Source organism: Syngnathus scovelli, chromosome 13, assembly GCF_024217435.2.
Source record: "Syngnathus scovelli strain Florida chromosome 13, RoL_Ssco_1.2, whole genome shotgun sequence".
NCBI classification, from domain to species: domain Eukaryota; kingdom Metazoa; phylum Chordata; class Actinopteri; order Syngnathiformes; family Syngnathidae; genus Syngnathus; species Syngnathus scovelli.
Genome location: NC_090859.1, coordinates 9,515,346 through 9,534,996, shown reverse-complemented (window position 1 = coordinate 9,534,996; position 19,651 = coordinate 9,515,346). Strand labels below are relative to the sequence as shown.

General features: G+C 40.0%; 2 protein-coding genes and 1 non-coding gene across 9 annotated transcripts; 1 reads left to right on the top strand and 2 right to left on the bottom strand.

Moving 5' to 3' along the window:
- Positions 1-22: 22 nt before the first annotated feature.
- LOC125980039 (bone morphogenetic protein 1-like) lies at positions 23-19,586 on the bottom strand. Of its 7 annotated transcripts, none has more exons than XM_049739012.2 (21): positions 18,863-18,978; positions 7,353-7,447; positions 6,119-6,202; positions 5,839-5,958; positions 5,652-5,769; positions 5,394-5,572; positions 5,220-5,325; positions 4,678-4,802; positions 4,473-4,588; positions 4,165-4,267; positions 3,992-4,108; positions 3,786-3,931; positions 3,496-3,691; positions 3,302-3,427; positions 2,571-2,731; positions 2,323-2,503; positions 2,136-2,261; positions 1,718-1,845; positions 1,427-1,640; positions 1,088-1,338; positions 23-1,013 (listed from the first exon to the last, which is right to left on the bottom strand). In XM_049739012.2, exons 1-21 carry the CDS (start codon positions 18,910-18,912, stop codon positions 879-881), a joined length of 2,877 nt encoding a protein of 958 aa, XP_049594969.1. In that variant the 5' UTR covers positions 18,913-18,978; the 3' UTR covers positions 23-878. The 7 variants fall into 7 exon arrangements, 6 of the variants coding, with proteins under 6 accessions (XP_049594969.1, XP_049594968.1, XP_049594964.1 ...); XM_049739011.2 differs by having other exon boundaries at positions 2,571-2,734; positions 18,863-18,977; XM_049739007.2 differs by having other exon boundaries at positions 3,786-4,108; positions 18,863-18,980.
- On the bottom strand, positions 3,089-3,160 carry trnag-ucc (transfer RNA glycine (anticodon UCC)). Its single transcript has one exon. It is a non-coding gene; the product is annotated as a tRNA-Gly (tRNA).
- Positions 9,741-17,604, top strand: LOC125980066 (anthrax toxin receptor 1). Its single transcript, XM_049739059.2, has 18 exons — positions 9,741-10,109; positions 11,025-11,096; positions 11,176-11,247; positions 11,323-11,404; positions 11,495-11,528; positions 11,742-11,821; positions 12,030-12,098; positions 12,169-12,249; positions 12,333-12,393; positions 12,644-12,742; positions 13,664-13,733; positions 13,816-13,894; positions 13,986-14,081; positions 14,184-14,228; positions 14,303-14,395; positions 15,506-15,670; positions 16,223-16,303; positions 16,669-17,604. The coding sequence occupies exons 1-18, from the start codon at positions 9,955-9,957 to the stop codon at positions 17,017-17,019; spliced, it is 1,785 nt and encodes a 594-aa protein (XP_049595016.1). The 5' UTR covers positions 9,741-9,954; the 3' UTR covers positions 17,020-17,604.
- Positions 19,587-19,651: the final 65 nt, after the last annotated feature.

Genomic DNA, 19,651 nt, shown 5'->3' with positions numbered 1-19,651 from the left:
ATATATGTTAACATAAAGACAGTTTGACATTTTGGCTAATTTATTATTACATTAAGGACATCAACTACCACATTTTCCATCAGTAGCTACATCATACACTGTTCAGATTTGAAGGTTTAGACAAAATTAAAACTTGGAATAAAGTAAACAAAGTGTTTTTAAAGCTTGTGCATCTCAATAAATTGGAATATGGTGGAAAACTTTATTAAAGTTTATTTATGTAGTTCAATTCAAATGTTAATCGAGTATTTCATGGTATTATTATCACCTATATTTATTATTATTACATTTGATCACAGAAAGTCACCATAAAAAAATTAGGACATTAAAAAAAACAACCAAAATATTTAACGAAGAAAGTAGTTATTTGAATTGACCCCGTCCAACCTAACTCATTAGTTTCACTTTAACGACGTAAATGAACTTTTCTACCAATTTATTGAGATGCATCTGAATATTTTGATTGGCATCGCTATACAAATAAAAAGCTTGCATTTTATTTGCACAATGAAGATTGAATTTTAGTGCATCTCAAGTAAAGCAATTGTGGGTCCCACTTCCCACAAATTCTATGTGCAAAAACACCAAACACAACTGGAGTGCAATAACCACAAGTGATCATGTGACCTCACATACAAAGTGACACAGTAGGGGAATAAAATAGAATAAATCTGCATTTTAAATCCTTACCAGGCAAAACCCCCAAATGAGTCCTTAGTGTTGATCCAAAGTAAGTAAATATGTAATTTGTCTGCTTGGCTTTACTCTAACAGATGCGTGTGTGGTACATTGGTGGCTTAGTGGTAAGATTCCATGCTGGAATGGGTGTGGCAGACAAACTGGTTGCCTTTGAGTCTGGGATTCGAGGTTTTTGAGGGTCACTTGCTCACATGTAGAGTGTCCTGGAATTTTGTGCTGGTGTAGTGCAGGTGAAAACCTTTTTTACCGATGCTGTCATCGGAGTGAAATTTTATCACCAGAGCATCTCCAGCCGAGTAGATCTCCTCTGGAGCCTGTGGAGGAAAAAAAAGTTTTTACACAGTGTCTATTGTCAGGCAAGTTGGTTGTTTACAAAGTTGAAGTTTACCCCAGATCCACAAAATCGCCCCAGTCTCGGGGATTTAACATCAGCGCCGTCGTATAGCTCGACATAATCGTACCCGCAGTCGGGTTCCTCCTCGATTTCAAAAACTTGAAAGAGAAGCTCCACTCCGTAACCTTTCTCAGCAGAGATGACCCACAAACAGTCAGAGGCTCCGGGATAATTGTTGTCTCCAAACTGTGCGTGAGAGTACAAATCTTTGGTCTTGACTTCGGCGTTAAGGCTTCCTCCGCATTCTGGAGCAACCACAAAATTAGAGGGTGAAAAAGAAGCCTTGTTAAAAAAAACTTAGCATACAGAAAACATTTGATGATTTTCTATCACCTGCTGTGTATGAGGCCTGAAATCCTCTCTTCTGCACCGAGTTGTCCGAGAAGAAACGTAAGAACATTGTGTTGTCACCGGAGATGACAGGAGACGGCTTCTTGGTACCGCAGATGCGACTCAGTCTCGGGGCACGGGTATCGGTACCATCGAAAATTTCTAAATGGTCGTAAGCGCACTCCTGATGAGCCTCCATGTCAATCTCATTGAAGGTCTGAGTATTTTTATGAGGAGGATGAAAATATAAATCACAGCGTGCTGAGAAAACGTTATTAATAATTTTTCCCTTACAAGTTTAATCCGATGACCTGGAGTGGTGGACAGAGTCCAGGTACAGGCCTTCTTGCTGGGATACTTATCAGGCCAATTGGGGCTGCTGATTGTGCCTGATGCGCCGTTCACCACGATATCACAACCCGCTGGAAAAAACGAGACGACATTTCACAACACAATGCACTGCGTCATTAGGCGGCCGCATTATTTCCTCTTCTCCTATACTTAGCAGCATTTTGTGTTTGCCGGATTTCAAAGGAAATGTGTGTTTTTTGTGGTTGTTTTGCGTCATACTCAAAATCACTGAAGGTTTTACAAACGAAAATGCCGAGGTCATGCCAGTTCATCATAAATGGGTCATACAGTGTTATGGAAAACTTGTTGGTTTTATATCATTTGAAGGGATATTGTAATATGGGTAAAATTTTGCTTGCACCTTCCTTGCAGTCATGCCGGTTGTCGTGTAGCATGTAGCCGCTGCGGCACTGGCATCTGTAGCTTCCCATGATGTTCACACATTCATGCTGGCAACCGCCATTTTCTTCCGCGCATTCATCCATATCTGCAAAAACAGTCAGTAAAATTCAAAATATTTTGTCTATCCATCAAACTGGTCACTGTACCAGAGAAAAAGTGAGCCTTGAATCCTTTCTTGGAGACGGTGTTGTCAGATTTGAACTCGACCCTCATGTTGTTGTGCAGCGAGGTGATGGCGTCTGGTTTCTCCGCCCCGCAGAACTTCCCGTGAAGCTTTGAGTCTGCGCTGGCGCCGCTGCGGACCTCCACGTAATCGTATTTACACACCTGATGACGGGATTTTTTTATTTTTTTTTTTAAACACATATAGTGTAATATTCTTTTCCAAACTTACATCGTTGCCTTCGGCCTCAAAGGCATCAAACACTAGCGTGATGCGGTACTGGATGGGTGCCACTAGTTGCCACACACAGTTTTTGTTGGGCGGGTATTCCTTAGGCCACCCGGGGCTGGTGATGGAGCCGTTCATTTGAGTGATGAAGGCGCCGCAGGCTGCTGCTGATGGAAGGAAATGTTACTTTAACATTGTTGTTGTTGTTGCTTGCTAAATAATCACATTAAATGAAGCCGCTAATACTTGAATATTGAGGTTGTTGAGTTTATCTGGTGCAGAAAAAAGGGATAGTAAGTTTCAAGCAAAATCATTACACAAAATGGCTGAGAAAGGACAATGTTAAGATTATGACATAGAAATATTTCCCTCTTGTGGTGAATCTACTATAACACAGATTCCAACGCAACAGTGGAAAACTTCCTGAATTTTAGTGTAAATCTGGCCTTGGGCTAAGTACAATTATTTTGTTTTTGGATACATGTCTATCAAATCCCAAAATGAGATTTTGAAAAGAAACCTGCGTTGGCCGGGAATCGAACCCGGGTCAACTGCTTGGAAGGCAGCTATGCTAACCACTATACCACCAACGCTGTGTAACATCTGACTCTACTTAGAGCTCTTACCGAAGCCTGCAGAGTAAGTAAAGGATTAACAGCGCCATCTACTGTAAAAAACGCAAACTTTTTATTTACAATCTCAGTGTCTGCTATTATTAGGAGTCGGGTGCTCACTCTCGCAACTTGACCTGTCAGTGGCCAGTTCATAACCAGGATCACAAGCACATCTGTAGCTCCCCAAAGTGTTCAGACAGTGCTGCTCACAGCCGCCATTATCGGGTTGGGAACACTCGTCCATCTCTGAAAAGTGAACAGCAGGGATTTTTTTGTTGTTTGGGTGACAAGGAAGGGGTGATCGGCACGCAAACCTTTAAAGAAACTGGCGGAGAACCCGGCTTTGTTAACCGAGACATCCGAGGCGAATTTGAGCCACAGTCGGTTGCTGCTGCTTTTGACGTCGTCCGGTTTGTCGTAGCCGCAGAAGCGGCCGAGCAGCGGGCTGTGCGCCGAGTCGCCGTCCCTCACTTCCACATAGTCGTAGGCACAGCTGTCGTGACTTTCAAGCTCAACAACAAGATTTGGAAATGAGACCCCGCATAACATGCAGGTACAAAGACCACCAAAGTTGGAGAACTGTTTGTTCTTTCTTGGATTTTACCTCAAACGACTGGAAGGAAAGACCCACTTCATAACCTTCTGCCACTCTGACTTTCCACACACACAATTTGTTGGAGTGGTACTCATCGGGATAATTGGGGGACTGAATCTGGCCGCTGTCCCGCTGCACCTCCCCGCCACACACGGCTGCACAGAAATCGGCGGGTAACATTTCAACTTTAAAGATGACGAGTGACCTCGCCGTACCTTCGTAGATGGCCGAGAAGCCTTTTCCCACCAAGCTACTACTGCTCCTAAATTCAACCCAAAGTCGACTGTCACTTGAGACGATAACATCTGGAACTGCGTCTCCACAGAAACGGCCTGACGGAGCAAATGAAGATGAGTCAAGAATCACAAATGTATTTTCAGTTTCATACCTTTCAGAGGAGCTTTTTTCCAGAAGCCGTCTCGAACCTCCACATAGTCATACCAGCACGAGTGACTCTTGAAGATATCCATAGAAGTAAAATTCAGAACAATCTAAAAGAAAAGAAAAGAATAGACGGCTAGAATACTTATTTTGGACTGAGTAATGTCGCCCTCTTGTGGAGGTAAAAATAATTACACAGCCTATTCGAATTCTGACGTGTAATCTCTTAAAAAAAAATATTAGAGCCATACATACCTGACACTTTATCAGTCACGTTTCATTTCCAAATATTTATTCTATTATTCATTTTATCACCTTTTCTCCGGGAGTGACAGAAATCCTCCACACACAATGAACATAATCAGAGTAGCCATTAGGGAAATCAGGGGAAGAAAAGTTTCCAGCAATCTCTTGGAAAGTCTCCCCACATCCTGTCATAAGCACATAACATTTGTATGAAGGTTGACAATTAGAATTAAGTTTTTATTTAAAAAAAAAAAGTAGAACAAATGCATCTCACTTGGGCATTTGTAGAGTTTTCGTGCTTGTGCAATGTCCCCTTTGCTCAGCTTGACTCTCTGTCCAATAGTGGGCTGCACTCCGTTAACATCATAACGGGGTAGGATTGTGTCCAAGAAGATACTTCTGTGCCCAAAAAAAAAGTGAGTCATTGCCAAAAGAGCGATCAATGTCTTTCTATGTCGACTCCCTTGTTGATTTATTGATAATCTTTTTGATAGTCTCTCAGTGTGTTCAAGGGCTCGCTCATGCGGTTCCCATGGCGATACGCTCATGAATGGCAGGCATGTGCAAACACAGGGCTCTGAATGGAGGCTTTTGGCTTTTGCCAGCCAGTTCAGCGGAGCGCGCCCCTGAATGCCAGAGGCCAAAAAAACAGCCACTCCAGCTCAAATTATTTAACAAAGCCTACTTTGCTGTGCTTTTATTTAGCCTGGCTTGCCTACATGACCCGCAACAAAAAAACAATACAAAAGCAACAGGGGGGTGGAAAAAAAACATGTACTGAACGGATATAAAAATTTGAGAAAATTTTATGCAAACCTGGAGAACGTATTCTTGGCGTAATGCATGACACTGCCAAAGTCGTAAACCTCACCAAGTGAGTCAACCTCGCCCGGTTCCATTTTCAGGAAGTTGTACTCCTGTCCTGTGAATGTGCAGAGAGTCACCCAAACATCAGGTTCATTTTATTGCACTCAAACCATCCTGAAGTACCTTGCTGAATGTTGTCTCTGTTGATGCTCACGTGCTCGTCCCGATCTGGTCTCGTGTGTTCGTGCCAGAAACCAATCACATGACCGAGTTCGTGCACCACGATGCCAAATTTATCGCAGTTTTTCCCGATCGAGATGGCCTGAGGACCGCCGCCTCTCCGTCCCACATAAGAGCAACACCTGCAAGGAGAGACGCCATTTCTAAATAAATTGCCTCACTTTTTTTTCATTTTGATTCCGAAGATGTCATTCAGTTCACCCGCAAGGTCTGTACGTGAACACAATGTAGCTCTCTTCAGTCGTCATCTCCGTGAAGGTTACACAAGTGTGCTTCTCCCAGTGACGCATGGCTTGACGGAAAATGGCCCGCTGACTACCTGCAAAGAAATTCTGAATCAGAGTTTGACTGTTTCAAGATGTGGAAGTCATCCTCAGCCGGAACCTACCAGTGAAATTACCGCTGATCACATACGGTATGATGCCGTCGGGCCAAATCCGCTCGGATCTGGAGGTGGCTGCCCTCCTCCTCCTCCTTCTGTTGTTATGCTGACGGTAGCTCCGCTTAACTGTAAAAAGGGATCAGCAACTGAATTTATTCGCAAAATATCAGCACAATATCAAGCACTGAGATTATATAATGACATTACATCACTTTTTTTTCAAATCCAAATAAAACCACAGACATACAAAATAGTGGTATCGGTGCTTTCTTAAATACGACGATACCTGATGCGGCACTTTCTCTTTTATAGGCGTCTTTAAACATGAGGAGCTCTTCTTCATCCAAGGCAATGTCTCCCAAAAAGGCAGCTAGACGGGACAGATTAAAAACATTTATATTCCAGCCAAACATAACAGATCCATCAATAGACACATTTAATCGAGACATTTGAAAGACCCCTCAGTGTGCTCATGTCCTTCAAGCACAGAACTTTTGTATTTTTTTTAAAAGGGAAGTACAGTCAATAAATGTGTTAGGCATAGTTGTTAAAAAAAAAATCATAAAAATGCATTTAAACTCCTATCATTTTTGTAAAGGCAGAATTTCCAACATAGCTCTTATTCCAGATAACAGACTTGCTCCCTCACAGAAGGTTCAGTGAGTGCACACTGTGATGAACATTTATTTCCACTAATGTGACCACACATCCTGAAAGAATAAAGACGTCATGTTGCGCTCGTAAGAGCAATAAGTCCATTTGCAGTGTGCCTTAACAACCTCTGCAAAGGAGGAAATCCACAATGAAAAGACATAATTGACTTTTTTAATTCACTCATACAAATGTTAGGCGTCAATAATTTTTATTTTTGTCAATCGCACAATGTGCCTTGAAGACAGGGGAAGTTTAACTGCTGCTCCAGCCCGACCTCAGCGACCTCCAGTCTCCTGGCAACTGCTGTGCAGAGGAGTGCTGCTATCACGAGTGGAAAGGAACCCCAAAAACAACTCCAGACTCCATAATTGACTAATTAATTATTTGGCCTATTAGACCTTTAAATGATCTATTGAATGTTAACTTGCTTACAATTCATTGGTGAGATAAACAAATAATTGCTTAATAAATAAATAATTAATTAAATTAATTAATAAAACATTATTTATTTTCTATTATATGAAATATTAAAAACAGCTGTTATGGGTGCATTTCAGTATTACTATAACCACATTTTAAATATATAGTGCTAATTAAATCCTGAAGATCTCAATAAATTTTGCATGTGTACCTAAAGGAGGTAAAGTAGATAATAGCTCCATGAGAGAAAAGCTTGTTTTATTTTTATAAAAGCTTATTTTATTTATTATCATTTTGTATTTTTATGAGTTTGTATACCCATAGTAGAGTGGGTCTTAAAGTACACAATGTCCGAGCAGAAATGTCAACCATTTTGCAGTATACTAGACTGCAATAATAAAAAAGAAATACAAATTAAATACAAAAGGGAAAGCAAATGTTTTTACCAGCTTTGCAGGGATCCTTGTAATCAATCTCATCATCCACGTATTGAAGTTTTGCATCTGCGTAGTCCCAATCAGCCGCATGACAGACCCGCAAACTGAACAAAAATAGGTATGCAGAAGCAAAGAGCATTATTGAAAAATGAAAAATCAAGCAGAAATAAAATATAACGTAGATTGCTGATGGAGGAAAGTTGACGTCAGAAGTTCCTTGATAGTGTGATTTTTTTTTTTTTTTAAAAAGAGCTCTTTTTTTTTCTCTCTTTCAGGTCTCTATTCTGCTGCAGAGATTAGTGGACATTCAGGACTGAGTGCACACACACACGCGCACACACACGCACACATGCCAGCCTTCATTGCAAAACACACATCTGATGTCACTCACCTATTGTCAGATGACATGCAAGCAGAACAAACGTTTCAAATGACAATAATATAATTGGAGCAAAATACTGATTAAAATATTGAATTTAATCATTTTAATTTATGACTGAGGATTTCTGACAATCATAATGGAGAGGGGAAATATTTTATTTTTCATTTTTATAGTCTTGGACTGCAGCTATGTGATTGTTTTAGTCTTTTAGAATGATTGATTTATTGCGTTGTATTGTATTTTATTCAGATCGGACATCCTGCATGAATAAAGATGTCACTTTTCCCAGCAATGGAAAAAAAAAAAATGAAAAAAATTAATGAGATTTTTTCCCCCCGGTGAATTCACTCATGCAACTGGTGAGTGTAAATGAGAATCAACTCAGCAGTGCATTTTTGAAGCCAGAGGCATTTTCACAGGGCTGGCCTCAGTGACCTCCAATCTCCAGGCGACTACTGTGTTTCAGAACTTAGAGGAAGTCACGAGTGGAAAGGAACTCCCCAAAACAGCGTGAGACTCCATAATTGACTATGTATTTTTATTGGCCGTCACGGCCAATTTCATGTTGTCGGGTCCCCTTGAAAAGCTCTTTGAGCTTGGGAAGGAGGAAAATGAAAATCATACAGAGCCATGTCAGATAAGTCGGAACACAGTAATGTTCTTCCCGGTCAGGAACTGTCAGATGCTTTGCACACTAAACCACATAAATGCTGCAGGTTGTCTTTATAGACATGCTGGTTGAAATTTGGGTTGGAAGACACTATGGAACTCTTATGTACCAAAATACAGAAGAACTTCAATTTTCAAGATTACTTTATATTAATTGATTACAGTAGAAGCAAAATTGTAGTTTTTAAAAGAAAATAAAGTGTAGTTCCAAAATGATCACTAACATCTGTTGTTCCCCGGCTCTTGGAACGGGGACGACTAGAGATGTAAACAGATGTTAAGCTGTAGAGTACCAAACAACAGCACCGGCTTTTCATTATATTTTATTTGCTGTGTAGGCACTTTTTATGGATTTTCCCCTGTGCTGACTAACATAAAACAAAAAAACAAAAAAAATTCTGATCCATATTTTGGATTTGTTTGCTTTTTATTTTGTTACCTTGTGTCACAGGACAATTTGCATAGGTGTGTCGCATTTGTTTTTAAACTAAGATTAATTTGGTGGGGAAAATTACCTGTAATGTCTGTTTCAATTACCTTTATATGCATTTGGTGTGGTTTTTATAGCAGTAATCGCTTTAGACAGGTTTAGCTCAGCTGGTTGCCGATTTCCGGCTGCTAATTAGCAATTTGGCTAATCCTCAGGGTTCAGAAGTAACTAGCCAACTGTGCGCCTATTCAAAATTGATTAATTAACATATTAATTTAAAAATGCATATAATTGGATTTAAATTTAGTAGTGCAGGATTTATACACTTCTTTCTCATTTCGAGCAAAGCGTTTTGCCTCCTAAGTTATCAATTTTTCAATCAATTAAAAGTTGTCAATATATGTTTATTATTTTATTAACAACTCGGGCTTACAAATGAACCGACGACTAAAGTTGTGTGGATTGCAATTTACGTGTTTACCACTAAGCGGCGCTAAAGGCTAGGGATGAGTTAAGACAAGAGAATTGAAGTACAGTTTGAGAACAAGTTGAAATTGTTGAAAGTTTGAAATATCAGTTAACGGGTAAAAAAACAACATCTCAGCTATAAAAGTGAAATAATCAAATAAAAAGTACAAAGCTTGCCTTGTGTCATGTGACAACAATTGAATAAGTATTTGCACGGAAATTACTTCTGGGCCATAAATACAAAACAACTTGAAAAAAGTAAATAATCGCTTGCCTCATTTTTTTTCCACCATACCAATTATTATCCCTGCGCAATATTGTTAAAACAACAACAAAGTTGAAAGCTATTTTGTTATTCCTCACACCACATGATAAAATATGTGTCACAGTTATGCAACGTTGCGTGAGGTTATGGCACTTATTTGTTGACGGGATTGTGTGCGGAGGAAAAAGGAGGACAGCCAAGTGTTCACTCCACCTTCTTCCCGCTCACATCTGTTGCTGAGGAGATGAGAGTCCGACTCCAGACGCTTTCATACTTTCACAGCATGACTGGTTTCGTGCGTGCTTGAAGTTGAAAGACAAAACCTGGAGTGCTCATGTTTACATTCTCCTGAAGCTATACGTACATAGGACGAAGCTTTCTTTTTTAATTCCGAGGAATGTCCCGGTGCTGGTGCAGACAGGTCCTGCTTTGCGTGAAAGTGGGGATTGTCGTGGTGGCGCTGGTGGCCGGCACTGCGGGACAGAGCCACGATGGGAGAGAAGCCGGGTCATCCTGCTACGGCGGATTTGACCTCTATTTTGTTTTAGACAAGTGAGTGTTTTACTTCTTACTTATTGATGGGATGTAAAGGCGCCACTTGTCAGCATTAATCAACTTTTAAGTGTCTTAGTCTATAAATGACGGTTTTTTATTATATAACAAAAACATCTATTTAGTTGTTTAGTCAACAATGTGAACTAAATATGCAAGAGTCAGCGTTTGTTTTTGTTTTTTTTTTAAACTATGTGTTCTCATCTGCTTGAGAGAGTCGATGTTTACGTTTCAGTTATTCCGTTAAACTGTCAGCAAGTCGAGCCGAATCAAAACAAGTCGAGTCAGATGAATCACATGACAGCATTTTCGGTTATGTTATTTAGGTCAGATCGAAATCAGGACACAATTGTTGATGCTAACATGTCAATGACATGACTTAGATGAAAATTTTTCTCTGAGATCCACTAGGAAGACGACAATCGAAATGTTAAACGTCCGATATTTACGATTAAGAAAAAAAACGATTAAGAACCGATTAAAAATGTGTGTCTCAAATGAATGCCTTCATGTCAAAAAAACACTCGTCGATTCAGGACGTCTCTTGCAAATCAGTCACTACGATCAAAGTCTTAGAAAGCACGAAGCAATGAGAATCAAAGATGCTCATTCGCTCGTAAAAACCCACAACGGGGATTTGTGTTGTCCAACTGCAGCCACGCGTCTCAGTCCCAGCGAACCCTTTCTCCATGTGAGCCGGCTGTTCCAAAGAACGTTTGGCTGCGCCGGCCGGCGCCGAGTCTCGCATCACAGAATGATAAATGAAAACAGAAGCAGAAAGAGGCTGCGCTTGATTTACTCACTTTTTTTGCAAAATCAGGATGTAGCAAAGAGTCTTAAAAAAAAAAAATAAAAAAAACCCTATCATCAAAGTAATGTTTTTCTTGATCAGATTTTTGTTCTCCATACTTTCAGATCTGGAAGTGTGCGACATTACTGGAATGAAATTTATTACTTTGTGAACCACCTGGCTTACAAGTTCATCAGGTAGGCTGGGAAAACTGTTCAGATCGAAAAAGTGCTGGAAGAAATTAAAAAGTGCTTAACTATCTCTATTTACTGTCAGTCCTCAGCTACGGATGTCTTTTATCGTCTTTTCGACAGAAGGACAAATTCTCATGCCGCTGACAGAAGACAGGTGCCAAATTAGACAACTTAATTATCGATGTTTATTTGGCTTCTGTTTTATTTCCGACATTCTTTTGGTCCCCAGAGAGCAAATACGAACCGGGTTGGAGAAGCTCAGCATGGTCCAACCGGGTGGAGACACTAACATGGAACTTGGTTTGACAAAGGTGAGGTTTTGTTTTTTCGATAGATAAAACAATCTGATAACCGTAAATTTTTGTTTTGTTTAAATGCCCTTCTGCTGGCGTCTCTTTTAGGCCAGTCAGCAAATTTACTACAGCATGGGGGATGGTGAGTTTTGCTTTTTAATCAGGCACTTTTCCTGCTGACTCTGTCCATTCATCCACCACAACTTAGTTCAGCCAGATGGCAGAATGATCAACTGGAGCTAAATCTCCCCAAAAATATAGCTGTCTCTTTTTGTCATGCAGATAAATGACATGCAATATCGGGGCTCATCGGTTTTGATTGTTATACTAATGTAAAATTTCTTTCTGTTTTTAGGCTACCGGACAGCCAGCGTCATCATTGCTTTGACTGATGGTGAATTGAGGGAAAATCAATTCGATCGGGCTCAAAGAGAGGCAAGAAACTTATACTGCGTTATTAAGACTATGTTTGTGGTTAGCAAAGTGCGTTAGCAAAGCGCTAATGCGTGGCACACACAGACTGATTTTTAACATCTTACCCCATTTTTGAAATGTGTGTGCATTGTTTGCACCCTACAGCTGCACTTTTAGTGATCTGACCTTTGACCCCACCCTCTTTTGTTGATTATTGTCATAAACTCAGGCTGACAGAGCACGCCAGTTGGGTGCCACTGTTTACTGTGTGGGAGTGAAAGACTTCAATGAGACCCAGGTGAACAAGCCGGACCATATGAATCATGAGAAAAAAGGTCACACAAAAATCTTCATCATAATCTCCACAGCTGTCAACCATCGCCGACAGCGAGGACCACGTCTTTCCCGTGACCGAAGGTTTTCACGCGCTGCATGTAGTCATTGACTCGGTCGGTATAAGTCACATCGCAGACTTTCTTATTCCACCGGACGTACTTCTAGTTGTGTTATCTGATCTGTTTTATGTTTGTAGATCCTCAAGAGGTCCTGCATTGAGATTCTGGCAGTTGAGCCCTCGAGCATCTGTGCAGGAGGTAATGCTCCAATTCTTTTTTTTAGAATTTCATGATTCACTTAATATTGTTCCTGTCGTCTGGATATCCACAAAGTCAATTTGATTCACTTAATATTGTTCCTGTCGTCTGGATATCCGCAAAGTCAATTCTCATTGTAAATCTACCAAGTATACACAAGACTGCATGGTGAGGATGAATAAAATCCTGCCAATATAACACATGATGAAAACATGAATCCACTTGTAGCAAGTAAATCACTTTTTTACAGAATCTTTCCAGGTGGTTATCAAAGGAAACGGCTTCTTTCACGCCCGCGACGTTCAGAAAGTCCTCTGCAGTTTTCGCATCAACGACACAGTGACTATTAGTAAGTACCTGGCTCCAAATGACACACATCTTGAGTGTGTCTAATATTTTTAGTATAGCTTTTAATGAGCTTCAAGGCAGCGGGTTCAGACTATACCTAAACACGCAAAATGGTTTGGCTTAGACTAGCTAAAATTTCCAGTGTTTAAAAAAAAAAAAAACGCCTTTAGGCAGGTCTTATATAAATCCTCGCCATGATGAGCCAAACCAAGCCAAAGTTCCCTGCATAGCAAGTGTCTGGTTAAAAAAAACAAAAAACAAAAAAAACTAAAAAGTGGCAGATAGATTTCCCAGGAGTTCGGCGAGACACTTTCAAGTCTCACGCGGCTGAGTCATTATACAGCCGTGCGTGTGAATTAATTTAACAGCTCAACTAAAATGAGGAAGAAACAGTGACGCACGCTTGTTAGTACATAGGATAAATAGCTAAACAATAAGTGAGTCAACGAAGACTAAGAAATTGAGAGAGCTAAAATTCCCCAAGCTAATAATAGAACTGAATCAATAAAATTGGTTTTCAAATACCATTCAGCAGCCAAAATCCTCATTGTGACAGAAATTGAAGCCATGCAATGATTCCAATCCCCGCCCCCCCCTCCCCTAAAAAAAATACCACATCAGCACCTCCTCACTAGGATCAGCTGGTTTAATGCTCAAGCCTTCTCAGATATCCGAGAAGGGAATGTAGATCCCATCGACGAGGAGCAGCCGGCGTCTTTGCGTGGACATTTGACACTCGCCTTTTTGGCCAGTGTAAATAAACCACAGCCCTGCTCATTGGGCTTTTTTTTCTCACTTGCAAGTGAGGAAGTGCAGGAATTTTAGTTTCCAAAAAAAAAGGGCTGAGCCTTAAAACTCATGATGGCTGCATGATTTCAGAAAGGCATCCGTTAACTTTGGGATGATCTTTTATGTACTTCAGTGAAAAGACCTTTGGTGGTGAGAGACACCTACCTGCTGTGCCCAGCTCCCATTTTGGAAGAAGAAGGAACGTAAGTGAAATGTACTAAATCAAAAGGCAGCTACCACCAAAATGGTTGGACAACGCCGTTAATGTATTCTTTTTCTCCGCAGGGCCGCCACGCTTCATGTCAGCATGAACAACGGCCTGAGTTTTATATCCAGCTCTGTCACAATTACCGCCGTCAGTTGTGTGAGTAAATTTTTCAGACAGCTCCCTAAAATGACTACAATGAATTGTAAATAAAGATAAATAATGGCGTCAATGTTATTTTTTTGGCCAGTCTGACGGCACCTTTGTGGCCATTGCTCTCCTCATCCTGCTGCTCCTGCTTATCATTCTTCTTCTGTGGTGGTTTTGGCCTCTCTGCTGCACCGTGGTAAAATAATATATTTACACTTAATGGCCACATGATTAGGTACACCCACATAATCTGTGGAGTGTTTCTCAACATTACTCCCGTTTTTTGATTGACATGCAGGTTATTCATGAGCCACCTCCACCACCGTCAGAAGACGACTTCTCTGTAAGTGATTTAAAAAAAAATATGGATTCATAACTTTAGCTTGATCCTGCTAACAAGCTTTCTCTCTGGTCTAGGACGACGAGGACGATTTTCACAAGAAGAGGTGGCCCACCGTGGATGCCTCATACTACGGAGGCAGAGGAGTTGGAGGCATTAAAAGGATGGAGGTACTTAAAACAATCATCGGACAATCCAAATTGTTGAAACCCAAATGAATGGAAACACTTAAAAGAAATTAACCTTGTCCATTCAAATTTCTCAACCGATTCAAAACATGACGTCAAAAATTTTCCATTTATTCAGAACATATTGGGAAACATTTTTCACATTCTGAGTTGACTTTTTCCACATTTTCCTAGGGATGAATCCAAAATTAATGACGTTATGTAAACGCACGTCACTCTTTCAGATATCCCACCGGATTCCAACTGTTAATCTCAATCCTGACATTTGCTCTTTCCATATTAATCATACTTTGTTGCTGATCTCATCATATTCATTCTACAATTCAACATTTCAATGAATCCTCCAGCATTTCATTCAACTAGTTTGATGCCAGTTTTCCTCACTTGTGAGCTCATCCAAACTTGCATTGGTTCCACAATATTTAATAGAAAGGCAAAATTATTGACAGAGATGTAACAATTTCAAAACATTGCCAACATCCAATCAGATTGTTTCGATGTCATCACATGCCGCTTACAGCCAATCGGGCGCAAGATATGAATGAAATATAGTACATGACCTTAATTAATTTCTGTCCTTGGCATTCACAGCATCCGTCTGCATTTACCAACTATTTCTTGTCTAAAAATGAAAAACGAAACACATTGCCAGTAAGGTCGAAAAGATGACCTCTAACTGCTCTGCTTTATAACCACTGACAGCAAGACGTTCACTTAACTGCCAAGCGCTTGAACTGCACAAATGAATGTGGCCAAGAGGTTAAAGAGGTTCACGTTTCACATCTGCAGTCCATGATGAAAGTCAAGGAGATAGCAGTAAAGCACGTGTGGGGTGACGTCTCGGGAGTGCGGTCTTCTGGAAGCTCGCAAACAGAGCGATGGAAACTATGCAAGTCTTTGTTTGAAAGCTTTTCTGCCAGGTTGAAGTTTTCATGACTTCTTTGTGGCAGTTGTACACTTTGCGGAATGGACTGTCAAGGTCACTTTGACATCACTTTCAATTAAAATACTCACTCTTTTGTATTCTTTGGTCTAATTGTGATCTGTACTGTACAACCACAATAGCTAACTTGCCCTCCCTTTTTATTTCAGGTCCGCTGGGGTGATAAGGGTTCGACCGAGGAGGGTGCAAAGCTGGAAAAAGCCAAGAACGCTCAGGTTGTGATGCCCGAAGAGGAACCTGAGCCACCTCCATCGCGACCACGTTACCAAATGAAAAGACCAGTCCACACTCACAAGTGGTATTCTCCCATCAAGGTACTCAAATTAGCTCAGGCTGCTGTCAAATACACAATTAAATATAATTTTCCCACTAGCTGGATAATCAAACTAAAATATTAGACTACAAGTACAAAAATAATATATTGTCGACTTAGTGCCTTGTTTCTGTTCATGCTAGATTCCAAAAAGAAAGAAATATATGACATGGATGGCTACGGAATTGAAAAGGGTTGGAATGCCTTTTTTAATCCAGGCCAAATGTATTTTGGTTGCCAGGAAATAGTTAATACTGTCTCCTTTGGACCTTATCAGTCAGCTGTAATGAAAAGCAGACGTGAACTGAGCTCATTCCTGAATTATGGAATTGTTATCAGCAGCTGTCATTAAACCTAACAAAAAAAATGTGTCTAACCTTGCCAATAATCAAAATTGCTATGTGGGACATCTGGAAGTAAAAAAAAAAGTGGAGCAGTTGCCAGTCAGATTCAAAGTAAGGTCATGACAGGAGCAAACAGAGTGATCGTGATTTACAGGGTTGTTTTGAACACGCTTTGTCAATTTACTATAAATGTGTGTCATCTTTTACAGGGCAAACTGGATGCTTTGTGGGTTTACATGAGACGAGGATATGACAGAGTGTCTATCATGCGACCTCATCCCGGAGACAAGGTGAGGTGTTATGAAAAGGGAAAAAAATAAAATAAAAAGTCGAATCTCTTGGAAAGAAATCTGACAGCATGTTACCATGAATCGTCTAACAGCTAATTAATATCAAGTATGTGATTTAAACGAGGCCAAAGGTACAAAACAAAAAAGCTTAATGATTTTCCTCGGGAGCACTTTAGTCTGCAGAAGTCATTAAACAAAACGGCTCCTCCAGCTCCCGGCGGCAGTGTGGCGGAGTTGGCAGGAATGCTCTTTTTTTTAAAGACACTCACTCACTCACTCTCGAAGGCATTTTATGTGACTTTCCATGTGTCAAGCAGCTTTTTTTTTTTTTTTTCCCTAAAATTGTGCCACTGTTCTGATTCAAGGGCAAGTGTATCAACTTCACACGGAGCAAATCCTACCCGGCACTTCGCTACCCCATCTACCGGCACCCCTCGTCGCATATCTACACGCTACCCTACAGCTCCGAGCGTCAGCCCTCGGTGGATGTTTTTGACTTTGACGATTTTCCCTCTTCACCCACCGCCACGCTGCCGCCACTGCCCCGCTCGCCTCCGCCGCCCTCCTACACGCCCCCTCCCTGTAGGACTCTGCCTTCTGTCTCCACGCCGCCTTCGCCCATCACCTCGCTGCCGCCGCCGCCTCAGGGTTCGCCGCCATGTCGAGCTCCGCCTCCGTCCCGCCCACCACCGCGGCCTAGCCATGAGGACTACTGACGAATTCCCAAGTCTGATGGAAGCACGTTAGGGAACACATTTCTACTTATTATTTTTTTTTTTTATAATACAAGGGCTTATGTGCAATTATTTTTTTTTCATCATATTAGACTAGACTAAGCACATTGCAATGTACATATTATTGCTTAAGCTTGTTTAGAGCCTTTTTATTGCTTTGTACATTGCTTTGAAATGAGAGTTGGCCCAGAGTTGGACTTAAGGTTTTGGGAAAGTACAAAAACAAACTGGCCCAATGTAAACAATCGGAACCAAACGTTGATTCAGAACAGTATTGACTTGAACGCTTTTTCCTCTATCCATTTATCCACTTAACTTAAAAATGACAATTGAGTTAGTCCACTCAAATAAACACTGCCACTATAAAAGTGCCTGAAAAATGGTAAATATTCTATTTTTATATGCTTTTGTTTGTTTTAACGTGTATTCCACAATGGTAAACTCTCAGGTGTAAATATGTCAATGGAATCAGCTAATACATTCATAATTTTTGATGTGCTATTATTTTTTCCCCTTTGTGGTTTTTGTGGAAACTACAACAAAATAAAAGGTGTAGAACACTAATAATTATTGTATCGTCTTCATTCAAATCAATGAGCCAGAGGGAAACATTAACAGCATTAAAAAAAAAAAAAAAAAAAAAAAAAAAAATTGTGTTTGACGTCACAAGATTTTTGTGGTTTGTCGGTCTGGAAAAATCCCTGTGAGGCTCAGTTCAACGCGGCGTCTAGAAGTTGTGATAGATGACTTCAGAATAAGTTGTTTCTCGACATGCTTGCTCCCTCCTGTCTTAAAAGCGTTGATGGATGACTTTGTTTTTCTATTTATGCCTACTTTATTTAATCGAAGGGGAAATGCACACACAGAAATTTTGTTTTTGTTATGAAATAGTTTTGACAAGTCGTTCTGCAGTTCTTCAAAAACAGAAAAAAATGTTGTTTGTGAAGTCTTGAAGAAGAAGAAAAAAAAAGTGATGAATCCAAGATGGAATTGGTCATCAGTAGGCTAATATGACAGTTGCCAAAAGAATGAAGAGGTGGATTACAAAACAAACGTAACGACTATTTATTAGCTTTGGGTACCGATTGGGAAAAGTTATTTCCAACTTAGGAAAGATGTGACATAACAACCAGTAGTCTGAATTTTTGCTTTTTGGGGTCAGTTTTAAAATGTTGGAAAGCACACACTCTGCACTTTGTCTCTTCCTAATAAGTCACCACGACACAAATCCTAATCAATACACATACAGGAATGCAGCATGGAAAACAAAAGTGAAATGTAGAACGAAAATCCATGCAAATATTATTATTATTATTGAATATTCTTTAAAAAAAATATTTCTGTATAAATGAACATATTGTTTTTATGTGGAGGAGAACTCCAGGGAGCAATCTCCTATGAAGTAATGACAAAGGTGGAGTGGATTGACAATAAATCCTAATAATGTAAATATCTTTTCCATATGCTTTTTTTTATTCACTTGGAAAGTCCGGTACCTCATGTGAGGCGTGTCTCGGGGAAAATGCAGGAAACAGACAATAAAGTCAAGTCAAGTATTTCCGTTAATTATTTTTGGGGCGGTGGTTTTGCTTTCAATGAGATGCTAATTTTGAGAATGTTGATTTGAGTATAGTACATATATACATTTATTAATGATGCAAACTATTAACAACAGGCTTGCATGGTTAAAAAAAAAAACAGTAAAAAAGTACCAGTTCCCATTTTAGTTAGTGGTTATTTTTTTGATGATTTAAATTATTTTCAGGAGTTACAACTCAGCACTATAAAAACACACATTGTAAACACAAAACAGAAATTGACTTACCCTTCCTCCTGACTCCACTTGACTGACCTTTCACTTTTGAGCGTGAGCATGTCACTTTAGCTCACTTTGTGGAACTCACAAAATCAGTTTTTGTTTTGCCAACGATGAATGTTCTACACATTTGTACACAATGCAGCCCTTACAATTGTATACAGACAGGAAAAATTTTTTTTAGATAAGCGCAGACATTTTAATCTATTCAATGTGCACTTATATTTCATAAATATCACAAACATGGTGACATTTTAGAAGTTTATTTTTACCTGGCTTAGGAGTCACTTTCACCATATTATCACTGAAAAAGTTCCAATCACTGTCCACAGGGGGAGCTCCTTGCTATGTATAAAATAAATTTAGTGTTCTATGGAAGAAGAATAAACAGAAATTACATTTCCAACTCAACACGTTACTCTTGTAATAATTAGAGATGCTTGAATGGCAAAATATTTGAGTGTTGAAAGCTGACAAAGGCTAAAAAAACTTACCTCCATCAAAAGTCCTCATGATTTAACTCCAGTTCAAATGTTTCCATGTGCTGTCTACACCTTCCAAAAATGTAACATTGCGTGAGTGACACTTGATGTGTACTTGGCTTGAGTGGAGCGCATCACCTTTCACAGTCGTTGTACATTTCCATTTTAGTTGTTCAAATACAGGATTTGCGTTCTTTTATTAGCGCATCAGCTTTGACATAAGTGCTCATGAAACAGAAGCAACTTTTAGGTTTACTCTCCTTGTCCCATTTGATTTTAAATGTTGCACTCCCAACCACTAGGGAGAAAAGTTTTT

Bases quoted from the DNA above. Each gene is read 5' to 3' on its own strand.
- LOC125980066 (XM_049739059.2), top strand. From the start codon at position 9,955: ATGTCCCGGTGCTGGTGCAGACAGGTCCTGCTTTGCGTGAAAGTGGGG. The intron at 10,110-11,024 runs GTGAGTGTTTTA...CCATACTTTCAG, and splicing joins CTCTATTTTGTTTTAGACAA to ATCTGGAAGTGTGCGACATT. The intron at 11,097-11,175 runs GTAGGCTGGGAA...ATTTACTGTCAG, and splicing joins CTGGCTTACAAGTTCATCAG to TCCTCAGCTACGGATGTCTT.
- LOC125980039 (XM_049739006.2), bottom strand. From the start codon at position 18,912: ATGCTCACGCTCAAAAGTGAAAGGTCAGTCAAGTGGAGTCAGGAGGAA. The intron at 5,770-5,838 runs GTAGGTTCCGGC...ATTTCTTTGCAG, and splicing joins GATCAGCGGTAATTTCACTG to GTAGTCAGCGGGCCATTTTC. The intron at 1,014-1,087 runs GTAAACTTCAAC...TTTCCTCCACAG, and splicing joins GGCGATTTTGTGGATCTGGG to GCTCCAGAGGAGATCTACTC.